At 46.6% G+C, this 12,190-nt stretch overlaps 2 protein-coding genes and 1 long non-coding RNA gene across 4 annotated transcripts in view; all 3 read left to right on the top strand.

Annotated features, from left to right (window-relative positions):
• Positions 1-287: 287 nt before the first annotated feature.
• LOC117941262 lies at positions 288-8,852 on the top strand. The gene is made up of 18 exons (XM_034866326.1): positions 288-316; positions 906-952; positions 1,053-1,139; positions 1,340-1,467; positions 1,753-1,893; positions 2,755-2,832; positions 3,073-3,243; positions 3,512-3,608; positions 3,730-3,953; positions 4,040-4,205; positions 4,731-4,939; positions 5,212-5,329; positions 5,810-6,018; positions 6,287-6,404; positions 6,844-7,013; positions 7,116-7,213; positions 7,462-7,583; positions 7,720-8,852. The coding sequence occupies exons 1-18, from the start codon at positions 288-290 to the stop codon at positions 8,850-8,852; spliced, it is 3,345 nt and encodes a 1,114-aa protein (XP_034722217.1).
• Positions 8,853-9,001: 149 nt separating this feature from the next.
• LOC117941267 lies at positions 9,002-9,566 on the top strand. Its single transcript, XR_004655887.1, has 2 exons — positions 9,002-9,092; positions 9,485-9,566. It is a non-coding gene; the product is annotated as an uncharacterized LOC117941267 (long non-coding RNA).
• Positions 9,567-10,929: 1,363 nt separating this feature from the next.
• Positions 10,930-12,190, top strand: part of xrcc3 (X-ray repair complementing defective repair in Chinese hamster cells 3) — a 3,289-nt gene continuing 2,028 nt past the window's right edge. The window contains exons 1-3 of one of the 2 annotated variants that reach the window (XM_034866334.1): positions 10,930-11,172; positions 11,667-11,804; positions 11,925-12,122. In XM_034866334.1, the coding sequence (XP_034722225.1) occupies positions 11,118-11,172; positions 11,667-11,804; positions 11,925-12,122 (391 nt within the window). In that variant the 5' untranslated portion in view covers positions 10,930-11,117. The remainder of the gene's footprint in view (positions 11,173-11,666; positions 11,805-11,924; positions 12,123-12,190) is intronic. The other variant, XM_034866335.1, reaches the window with a different exon arrangement.

Genomic DNA, 12,190 nt, shown 5'->3' with positions numbered 1-12,190 from the left:
CACACACACACACACACACACACACACACACACACACACACACACACACACACACACACACATTTTAAAGTTGTGTGCTTCTTTGTTTTTCTTCAGGTGAGTTCAGAGTAGAAGAAGAAGAAGAAGAAGAAGAAGAAGGAGAAGAAGACCTCCAGGTGTAATCAGACTCAACCAGCCTCAGGTGTGAATGTTGTTGCCATGACAACCAGGTGATCAGCCCACCTGGTGCAGAGGAGAAGCTTTTTCTTCCTCAGAGACACAGCAGAGACACTTTCTGCAGCTTCAACATGGGAACGGCTGCACTCCTCTTCTTTGGGTAAATGATTATTATTTTAATTATTATTATTATTATTATGGTTTGTAACTCAACATACTGTGTGTGTGTGTGTGTGTGTATATATATATATATGTATATATATATATATAAAACTGGGCTAGTATGTTTTATATAGTTTGCTTGCCTCTGTAAACCTGCCAGGCTCCATGTAAATATAAAGTAATTTTAGCATTGTATTACACACTTTGTTCGAAGTTGACAGAAACCAAATAAAACTATAAAAAGCTGTTTCTGGTCTTCTCGACAATTTTACAGCCATTCCAACTCTAGTGTTGGTCGACCTTAACACGACGTTTACCCATTTACATGAGACAATGAGTTGGCTCTACACACGCTAAAGTACTGTTTTTATAAATGGAGTCTGGTGGGTTCAGCGCTAGCTACGTCGTAGCAGTTTCTGGGAAACGGGTCTTAAATAGATTTTTAAAAGGTCTCTGGAGGGTTAAAACGCGTAACGCGTACGTTTAGTTTTTATTTGGATGTGTACTAAGTAGTAGGCACACTGATAAAACTTCTAGTGGACTTTAGAATAGTGGTTGTGTATAAACTGATTTACATTTCTCTCTAGACTCGTGTTCATCTGCTGCCAGTTCACAGAGATATCTTCAGCTGAAGGTATTATTATTATTATTATTATTATTATTATTATTATTATTATTCTCCTCCCCTTAATTGGCAGTCTTAATTAAAAATCTGATTATTAATGTCCTTTTAGAGGACTCTGTGGTGGAGTCAGAGTGTCGGGACCGGTACTTCTGGATCCACGTTCGCTCGGCCCAGACGCCTCGCTTCCAGGTCAAAGGTCAGGTCTGCTTTACCCTCGTTAGTCTCAGTGCTGTCCCCCTGCCCACCTACCTGTCACCTGTCCAGGTTCTGCACGGTAAGGGGGAGAGGTTTCTGTCCCTGACGACACACTGCGTCCCCCTGAATCGACACCTGCAGAATGTGTCCACCTGTCCTGTCCCACGGTCTGTCCGGTAACACCTGTCTGTCCCTCTGTAGATGGAAGTGGCGTCCACGTTCTCATTGAGCCGCTGGCGTCGCGCTGCGGTTACACAATCAGCACCTTCAGGATGGATGGCTTCACCACCTTCAGGGCTTCCTACTACTCCTGCTTCACCCAGAACCAGGTACCTGCACCAGGGCACTTTTTGAGCTTCAGGTGCACACTGTAGAGACCTGAAGCTCCTTCCTGAGACGGTTCGGTGGAGTCTCCTGAGACAGTTCTCAGCCTCCCAGGACCGTTGGGATTGGTTTAGAGAAATGCAACACCACTGAGCCTTACTTCACCTTTCCCAGAATTAATTTGTGGTGCCAGATGTTACACCAAAAGCATAGCAGGGGGTTTAATGTCCCCGGTCGTGTAACTCCAGGTGTTCTCCATGTTGAGTCCCGACTGGTTTTGCTTGTTTCAGAACGACGAGATGTTCACCTTCAGCTTCAACGTGTCTGTGAGCAACGCTGGGGGAACGTGGACTAGCCGGCCGGTCTCTGCCGTTTGTTCTGGTCTGACCTGGACTCACAGAGAGGTCATCTGCGAGGAGGACTATATGGAGGTCAGTTCGTGAAACCAATCTAAGTCTAAACTGCCTAAAGGTGAGTTCCAAGACTCAGTCTGGATGGGATGCTTAGCTTCTGTCCCGCTACATGGGTGCAGACTGGATTTCATTTTGTGCAATTCTAGTAATACTGAGTTATGATGATATATCAATATTGTGATATGATTAGTATTACATTTTGGATATTTTGATATGACACAAGTGTCTTTTCCTGGTTTTAAAGGCTGCATTCCAATAAAGTGATGTCATTTCCTGAACTCCCCAGACTGGTGTCACTGTCAGCCTTTTCCCCAGTTAGTCTTTGTCCACCTTTTCTGAAGATTATTTATCTTATAGCTAAGTGGGAAGATATTTTGTCAAAGCATCAGTTGTCAAACCTACAATCTCAATATTTGAAGAGTATACTGAGTGTCTGATTGTCTCCATGTCTCAGCCCTTACTGAGTGTCTGATTGTCTCCATGTCTCAGCCCTAACTGAGTGTCTGATTGTCTCCATGTCTCAGCCCTAACTGAGTGTCTGATTGTCTCCATGTCTCAGCCCTAACTGAGTGTCTGATTGTCTCCATGTCTCAGCCCTAACTGAGTGTCTGATTGTCTCCATGTCTCAGCCCTAACTGAGTGTCTGATTGTCTCCATGTCTCAGCCCTAACTGAGTGTCTGATTGTCTCCATGTCTCAGCCCTAACTGAGTGTCTGATTGTCTCCATGTCTCAGCCCTAACGGAGTGTCTGATTGTCTCCATGTCTCAGCCCTAACGGAGTGTCTGATTGTCTCCATGTCTCAGCCCTAACTGAGTGATATACTTTTTGCTGATGAGTGTAAAGTACTTAAAGTTTTCCACGTTTCCTGATGTGGACAGGTGAACGTGGACAGAGAGTCGTCGTGTGGAGGTCAGCGGGGGGACAGTGGAGAGATGTGGCACTCAGCCTTTTCTCAGGTAAAACTCCCTAATCAACACTGATCTGTAGCCATGGATACGGTGTAGATTCAGGGGCGATAAGACCAGATTTGACAGCCTGTTAAGCTCTAAAGCACTTACGTTAAACTAAATTTCTTTTTAATAAATATAAAGTGGAAAATATGCAATATTCTGTGAAGTCAGTGGGAGTTCAGAGGGGTTTAGGCCCCCCCTGCGAGGACAGCAGGTCACCTAGATGTCTGTTTCTGTGGCGTTCAGGCGCAGAGGATGGCGAGTTCTGTGTGGCAGCTGATGTTCCTGCAGAGTGATGGACGGGTGTCTTCCATGTCCATCAGTGAAGCCCAGCGAGGGGGCTACAGCCTGACGGTGGGCGCCCAGAGGGTGGCGCTCCGCTCGCGGTACAAACAGCCGCATGCCGAGCTGAGAACGGTGGGTCGCCACCTAGGCCACAAATCTGTCATTTGTTCAAATAATGAACTAAGAATCCCAATGGAAAGGTTTGTTTTCATGTGGTGTATAATTGGAACAAACTGCGGGAGTTGATGAAGGGGTTTGTGATTACGGGGAAACCAGACCTCCCAGATTTGAAGGACTTTCTGTATATTCAAGAGACTAAAGGTTACTGAGAGGCTGTGACTTTAAATTAGTGAAGCACTGGAGCAGTTACTGTGTATATGACCTTCTGTTTCATGGTCAGGTGGAAGGCGTCCCCGTGGAGGTCGTCCGGGTTTCTCTGTTCTTTAAAAAGAAGCTGACGTTGATGATGATCGACGTGTCCATGGCCTGCACAGTCAGTAAGTTCTGGATGGGATGGGTAGGTTCTCCTGGAAGGGTAGATTCTTTTTCAGGGGTAGATTCTCCTGGACAGGAAGGGCAAGTTGTTCTGGAACTTACAGCGATTCTGTTGATCCTCAGATTCGGGTTCTTATGATGGCGCCCGGCTGCTGTGGGACATCCCGCGGGTCGTGACCCCGCTGGTCGACGAGGGAGCACTGTTTGAAAGCCGAACCCTCGGCCTGGGGCTGGAGGGCGTTCTTCTGGACGAACACACCATTGTAACCAGAGGATTCAGCATGGTTCAACGAGGCCCATTGGTCCAGATCGGAGTTCCTTTCGGGGCGGAGGGCGGCTACAGGAAGGTACAGTCCACGGGGATAAGTTTCCAAAACAGTTTGTAAAAATTCTGCAGATCTGACAATGAAAATGTTTGTTTCCTTCTCTGTAGAGTTCGGTGGTGAACAACGTGTACAAGGAGACGTATGTGATCTTCATGCTTTACGAACATGTTTTCTCTTTGCTGTATGAAGACGGAAGTAGCATTGACACGAGACACCGAATGCTCAGAGTCCTCGACACGCCACTGCTCTGCCGTCCACCCTTCCACTTGGACAGTAAGTCCCCCAGTTGACTCCCGCCCCCCCCTCCCCAGACTGTAAGTCCCCCAGTTGACTCCCGCCCCCCCCTCCCCAGACTGTAAGTCCCCCAGTTGAATATTAACCGGTGATATTAAATGGATGAAGGAAAACTACTACTACCAATATAGAAAGGAAGAGACCTAAACTAAGGAAATGAATGGTAATAGAAGTGTATTGTGTAAGTTATTGTATGACCTAAAATTACTTATAAACATATTTGGTTTTATATTAAATTGTGAAGTAGGGGCAGGATTATATAAGCATTATGCTCCGTATCAAACGTATCCTTTCTTTTATCATATTGTATGAAATTGTAATCTATTGTTGGGTTTCTGTAAATAACATCAGAGCACAGTCTAGACCTGCTCTTTATGAAAAGCGCTGAGAACTGTTGGTGATTAACATATATAAATAACTATAAATTTGAATTATCTGAATCTAAGATGTACTCTGTCAGACATCTGTGTCTCATCTGCTCGTGATTTGGGTTCCTTCTCGTAGAGACTGTAAGCGATGACCGCATGTTCAGAGTCTACCTGGGGAACATCCCAGCTGATGTGACGTTGGAGGACGTCCATATCAACGGTAACCAGATGATGATGTCACAGAGCACCAAGGGGGGGTTCAGCATCAGTCCCGTCCTTCACGCCAACGGCAGCCGGGCCTACGAACTTCAGATGCCCTTTGAGAACGGGGTTGTCCGCTGGACGGTGAGGATTTCCACACAGTTTGGCTTGGCATTTCCCAGAAATTAGCCTGTCCCCGGCCTGAAAGTCAGCTTGGCTGGTTTAGTGATGCCAGGATTTAGCCTGTCCCTGGCCTGGAGATTTAGTGGTGCCGGGATTTGACCTATTGCCGGCTTTGAGGTCAGCTGAGCTGGTTCGGTGGTGCCAGTGTTTTTCAGTCCTGTCAAATATTAACTTGTGTACCCCTTCGATTCCAAATATAACACTACTCATTTTTTCATGTTTCCCTCCAACAGTACGTGGGCCAAGGTGTGGTGCAGTACTCTATCGATGTAAACTACACACTTACCATCATGTCTCAGAAAGACTCGTACTACCACCTCACGTCCATTAAGGCACAAGCAGTAAACATGTGTAAGTACCTCTGTTCTGGTTTTTAACCGGTCTACAGAAAGAAACTAGCGCTGTTCCATCCATGTTTACTTGAATTAAGTGATACTAAATGAAAAATGATTTGTGGAATTGGTAAAATTTGGAATTCCATGAAAATCGATTCAAAGGAAATACTTTTGGTCTCACCTGATGGTGTGATGGTTGACCCATAGTGGATCGTGTGATGGTAGAAGTCTGTTGTGATTCAGTGTAAATGAATGGAAACACCTTAAAATGTCTCCAACCAATCAGATGTCCCAGTCTGACCCTAAAACAGCGTGTGAAGTCATCACCACACGTTCTTATTGGCTGTAAAGCCGTTAAATGGAAACACGCTTTCACCACATTTATCTCAGGTTTTACAACTCCAGATAATTTGACACGTGAATAGAAAGTTATCTAGTGATTCCTCTTCAGAAGGAGAAGTTCCACCATTGACAACGTTCTGTTTCTCCTGTGCAGTTCCACCAGAGATCACGGCTCAGTGTTCAGACGGAGGAATCACCTTTACCGTGGTCATACCGTCTCACGCGGAGAGTATCTGGGAGGTGGGCGTCGGCCACGAGCCTCTGACATCACAACTGGCCATCCAAAGAGGGTACCGCCTTCACAGCGAGGCGTTCAAGACCACGCTGGAAATCCCGGTGTTCTCTGTAGGATACGCCTATGACGTAAGAGTCCACGATGCATTGTGGGAATGGGTTCAAATTATCCAAATGTCAACATGTTGTCCCAGATTCTTGCTGGGTGGTCGGGTGTTGGTTTCAGGCCCTGGGGCCAGGAACCATCTTGGTCTTAATGTAGCCGATGGCTTGCATCTGAACATGTTGATTCCAGCTGAATCTTTAAGTAGTTCCAGTAATTTAGTCTATTATACAGCAAATATGTCTTTAGTCTATTATAGTGTGTGTCTCTGATCCAGTCCTGTTTCATTTCCAGGATGTCACACTGTCTAACTTTTACGGGACATTTCGGCTTCTTCTGAGAGACTCAAAAACGTTGGAAGTCCAGACATCCACCTCCAAACGCTGCCTCTTCAAGACCAAGGACATGATAGGTACCCCCATTTGCGGTCTTCTAGCTGTCATCTCCGGTTAAGGCCGCAAAAAGCTAAAATCTTGTCTTCAAAAAGAAGTAACTCTTGGTAATGTTTCTATTTGTTGGCCCTGAATCCGGCTGCTTTGTGGAACCTTGACCATTGAGACCTAGTTGCACTATTTATATATACATTTTTGTCTTAAATGTAAACTGCATTACAAATTTTATTAACAATGGGGCTGTAAGCCCTAAAGTGTCAAACTGCAATAAACCCTGATCGAGATGCAGATTCTGATCGAGCAGTGTAAATATCCCAAGAATGCTTCTTAAATACATAAATACCAACATGAAACACTGAATATTGTTCAGAATATTAATGTGCATGCACCTCCGGTCTATGTCCCTCACCGTCCTCACTGTCTGTGTCCCGTCCTAACCGTTGTCTCTTGGGGGGTCAGTTTGCTCAGCAGACGGGACCATGGCGGTGGTGACAACGCCCACCTCCACCTGGCCCTCCGTGCACCCGGACACCACCACGCTGCTGGACCCCAGCTGCAAGCCTAAAGAGACTGACGCAGCCAGAGTCCTGTTTGTCTTCAAGTTGGACTCCTGCGGGACTAGAGCTCTGGTGAGACTAGAACACTGAAAACATGTCCAACTACAGGGTCGGATGTGCACGTTAGTCAAGATGTACACGTTAGTCAAGTTGTGTAACTGAGGATGTCCCCAGGCCGCGGAGTCCTACATGGTTTATGAGAACGAGATCGTCCACGACAGACAGCTGATCTCAGACGGACCGAACCTGATCTCCAGGGAGTCTCAGTTCAAGTGAGGAAAACCTCAATACCTAAAAAATAATGGGAGAGAACAGTAGCTGTGTCAGTGGGGGGGGGTTGAGAACCGGAGGGTCGCTGGTTCAAGTATAGTGATGGACTGGTAGCTGGAGAGATGCCAGTTCACCTCCTGGACACCGAACCCCCAACTTCTGGGGGCGCCTTCCCATGCCCCCCTCTGACATTGCTCAATTAGTGCATGTATAAGACTTGAGCATATTATACTTTTTTAATTGTTAACAGGTTGACGGTGCGGTGCTTCTATCCGCTTGGCTCGGTAAACAGACTGTCGGTCAACCGATCCTTCAGATCGGAGATGCAGGGATTTGGTTCAATCAAAGTCTTCAAGAGCCTAACAGGTTCCAGTGAGTACCATTGGTCTGGTTGGGGGGGAAACCCCATCCTGTTCCCATGGAAACACCTTAGAGAAGATTGTCTTTTCAGAATAAAGGTAAAAAGTAGTACCCAGTTCATATTAAAATCTGTCTTATTCTCCAGCAGATCAAGTCCCCGCCGAAGACTGTTCACGTCAGGTTTCTGGGAACGTCCCAACTAACAAGGTCCACCAAGCAGAGGGGGTCCTGCCTCTTCCCAGCAACTTGCCTAGGCCCAAGCCTGGACCCAGCCACTTCATCATGGTACCAGGAGGACCCAACAAGCTGCTCTCTGTCTCCCAAAAGCTCCCAAACCCTCATCTTTCTCCTCCTGAAACCATCAGTACCCAGAACCAACAAGTATTTGGGTTTTCAGACCTTCCCCCACACGGTCCCCCCCAATACGAGCTGTCCAAGCCTCTCCCCCCCAGCTACAACCCAGACCCCAGTGCCCAGCTGTCCAAGCCCCGCCACCCCAGCTCCAATTTTGTACAAGCAAGACATGAAAATTCTGGGCCTACTAATAAAAACCTGGCTTTTGGCTTGAGTTCTTCCAGGATCCCTGATTCTCCAGTTGGGGGAGAGTTGGACGCTGGTCAGGGAAGATCTGGTCCCACTGGGACACCCCAGGATGCAAAGTCTTTGGGTATGGGTTGGCACTCTGGCCTATCAGGGGACAAGCTTATTCGGGTCCCCGGCGGTATAATTGAGCCACATGAAGACCAGCAGAGTCTAAAGCTTACTCCTGGCGTGCAGGACTGGATCCGGCAACATAAGAACCCACTGGAGCAGAGTCTCTCAGCTGCAGGACAGGAAGTGTCAAACGCTAAAGAGAAAGCTGTAAACCAGCCTCAAAGTCAGAACCATTGGTTTCAAACCTCTCAACTTCATCCAGCTCCGTTCAGCACCAAACTACCCAACGTTGACACCAAGCACCCCGGCGCTGCCAACGTACCGGCATCTGAAACGACATCTGCTGCAACTGGCCGGGTCGACCCGAACCTGGAAGGACCAGGAACCGTTGAACGGAGGGAGACGGATCGGTCACGAGTGCAGACCATCAGAGTCAAACCTCCGAGCAGTTTTTTCCCTTCTGGACTTCAGGTCAACCAACAAGAAGTGGGTCATCTGTACCCCAACCAGGAGAAACGGGTCCAGTCTATACCTGAAATGGGAAACTGGAGAGGACAGGAATCTTCTCAAAGAAAAGTCCCTCAGACCGGTAGTGACGAGAATCTGATAATTATATTTATATCTTGATCATTGCTGCTTGCAACTTTAATTATTAGTCACAACTAAGTCTTTTTTTCGGTTTCCATTGTCAATTAGGAGCGCCGACCTTCCAACTTGGTCCCAGCCTCCAACACAACCTGCATAACTTCAGCATCCCGACCTCTGAGGTGGCAGGGGGGGCAGGGTCTATTGGGTCTGACCCGGATCTCACCGGATCTGACTGTGGCACTCAGTACGGAGCCAGTGATCACCAAGGCATCCAGAGAGGTCAGTGTTGTTCAGGAAGGAACTAGAGTATGACCAATTTAAGGCTGACACGGTATGAATATTTGGTTATTTAAAAATCTGAAATGCCAAGAGACAGACATAAACAAATAAAGTAGATATACTATAGATATTTTTTTAAAGTGTAGAGTTCCCTCTGGTAGACAGACTATCCAATGGCAACACTTACAACATGGTTAACCGTCTTTTACTTTTTAAGTATTAATTTGTCACTATAAATATTCTAATGGATAAATAGTTTAAAAAAAGTAATTGTCTATTAGAAATGCTGATACCGATCTATCGGTCTGGCTCTAGAAGGAACCTATTTTATTTGGGGTGAGCACTGCGCAGGAACCCCCAACACTTATATTAACATGTTTCTGTTGTTGCAGGTAACCGGCTCCCCAGGTGAAGACCAGGACATAGCTCTGTCTGCACAACCTGATTCAATAAAGCTTCAGTTTGTTCACATTCGGCTGTTTGAGTCGTGCTGTTCAGGTTTCAACATAACGATAACTACGTCAGATAAAAGACGAACCGTTTGATATGAGCATGTTCCTGACGTAGAAGAAGATGGCTGCTATGAACTAGAGAGAATATAAGTGACTTCCCAGAAGCAAAAATATTTTTTTAAACAGTCAAATCTGCATATGCCAGACTAAAGTCAAAAATCTGTAGTTTAAGTGTTTTTGAAGCATGTGGACTAGTTTTCGTGGTCAGAAGTGAGTTTTCAGAGTGTGTAGACAGAGTTGTTGCACCTCACCATCGGCGGAGACAAACTGTCCCACAGCAGACGAAACTCCTCCGCTTCCCTCTACAAACTGGACCTCGGAGACGATGATGTTGTCCTCCAGGACCGAGCCACAGCCGGTGCACACGGCGCTGCCCCGGGCCTGGTCTACGTCGATGTCTGCCCCCCCGCAGGTCCTGCACACCCGGGGGCTCATGGTGGGGTCAGAGGACACTGGTCTACGGGAACAAATCGTACAGTTTTGGTTTAATATTAACTGCTCTTTTCAAAAGTGATGCAAACCCTTGGTGTTCCCTCAATGAGCTTCTTGAGGTAGTCCCTGAAATGGTCCCAGAAGGTGAGTGATGGAGTGCTGCCAAGAACGGGGAGGGGGGGGACTCTGAGAGGGGGTACTCTGAAGAAAGTAGAATATAAAACATGTTTTCAGGTATTTCTACTTTCTTAAGGCCAAAATTCCTCATGTGTTCATTCACAGTTCTGATGCTTCAGAGATAATCTACAATGAAGATCCTGAAGATAAGGGATCCTCATTGTAGGGGAAGGGTGGTCCAAACTCATATTTATAATCTCATTAGTTAGGGTTAATATTAGACCTTATTAGTTAATACCAGTTAATAACCGGTAATAGAGGACTCACCGCTAACAGAACAACTGAGGCCGGATTGCGGTCAGAAACTCGTCGGAGCCGGTTGTGTCTCCAGATTTAATATCCGGTAGAATCCATGTTGTCCTCCAGTCAGACAGACCGTTAACCGAGTATTTAACCGGTTATTTAACGGTTAATTGTTTTAATAACCGATCACTGAGCATTGTTTGGCTGCTTCGTCTTCGCGGATGTGTTTTGTTTTCTTCCTGCGACGCAGCGCGCTGACGTCACTGGGTATAGAGTTCACATGTGGTGGGGGGATGTTGATCGATGTCGAGAGGAATTACAAACCATATTGAAAGTTTTTAAGTTTGCATTAAGTGTTTTAGTTATGGAATAAAAAGGCTACAGGTTAGTATATAAGAAAATAAACTGGATTCACATTTAACCCGGGACAAGCCACCCCCGCTGAAATGGAGAAATGGTTCCTTCCAGGTGTAGCGTGATGACGTTTCGTGTTCTGGCGGGTATATCGTGTGTGAATTTACGAGCCGAAGGCATGGACAATTAGTCCGAAACAAGCAGAACTCATTATTAGCATTAATTGGTGAAATAACCCAGTGTAGCGAGTTGTTGTCGCCGTGTGAGAGTGGAGCAGCGGCGGGGACAGCATGTCCGCGGCGGGGACATGGACTGGGACCAACTGGAGCTCAACCCCCGGATCATAGCGTCCGTTAGGAAAGGTAAGCGAGCCGGTGCACCAGGCTTCACTCAGAAATATCACAATTTAATATTTCATCGCTCACCAACAAATGTAATAAGAATACATAACGCAAATTAACACTTTCTATTAAGATATATGTTGTAATAGTGTAATCGGCCATCATAAAGTGTATATGACTACATGTCCTGTACGTTAAATCCTCTTCTAGATGTAACGTTCAGTCCTTAAACGTCGTTAAGGCCGTATAATCTATAGACGGAGCTCCTTTCACATTACCCACACTTTAATGTTTTATCGAATATTTTCAAATGTAATTACAATATAACCATATATGAACGCATTGTCCTGAACTATATGTTTTAGTAGTACTATCGGCGCTACTCTATTTTACATATATTTCGGTAAAAGATATGTAGATTAGTTTTATTTTGGTAATGTCGGGGCAACCGTCAGATGAAGCATATGTTAACCACGTCAAAACTGTAAGATTTATTGTGGAATTAACCCCCCCAGTGAAACTGAAGTCTTTGAGGGAGGTGTTGTGTATTTCTGGTCCAGACCTGCAGAGGCTCACCGGTCTGTCCCGCGTTGACGTCCATCAGCTGCAGACCACTGTTGCCACGGCCTGCAGAAGCAGCCCCCCCACCCCAGGTCAGTTAATACCCCCCCAGGTCAGTTATACACGTCTGATTGGTTACAGAGTGATGTAACTAACGTGTGTCTGTGTGTGTGTGTGTGTGTGTGTGTGTCTGTGTATGTCTGTGTCTGTAGCCGTCTTGCTGCAGGATGGAGACTCTGGTCTAAGACTGAGTCTGGGGTGTCCCGTCCTGGACCAGCTGCTGCGGGGGGGTCTTCCTGTGGGGCGGGTCAGCGAGCTGTCTGGAGAGAGCGGCGCGGGGAAGACCCAGCTGGCCTTGCAGCTGTGTCTGTCAGTCCAGTACCCGGTCCAGCAGGGGGGCCTGGACTCAGGTCAGTACCCAGGGGAGGTGGACTCCGGTCACTACCCGGTCCAGCAGGGGGGCTGAACTCAGATCAGT

Source organism: Etheostoma cragini, unplaced genomic scaffold (assembly GCF_013103735.1).
Source record: "Etheostoma cragini isolate CJK2018 unplaced genomic scaffold, CSU_Ecrag_1.0 ScbMSFa_4664, whole genome shotgun sequence".
In the NCBI taxonomy this organism is placed as follows: domain Eukaryota; kingdom Metazoa; phylum Chordata; class Actinopteri; order Perciformes; family Percidae; genus Etheostoma; species Etheostoma cragini.
Note: the sequence above shows the minus strand (reverse complement) of the source record. Positions and strands in the feature narration are given on the sequence as shown.

Coding starts and splice junctions, on each gene's coding strand:
- LOC117941262 (XM_034866326.1), top strand. CDS start 288: ATGGGAACGGCTGCACTCCTCTTCTTTGG. Junction 3,244..3,511: donor CGCATGCCGAGCTGAGAACG/GTGGGTCGCCAC, acceptor TTTCATGGTCAG/GTGGAAGGCGTCCCCGTGGA. Junction 7,214..7,461: donor TCCAGGGAGTCTCAGTTCAA/GTGAGGAAAACC, acceptor AATTGTTAACAG/GTTGACGGTGCGGTGCTTCT.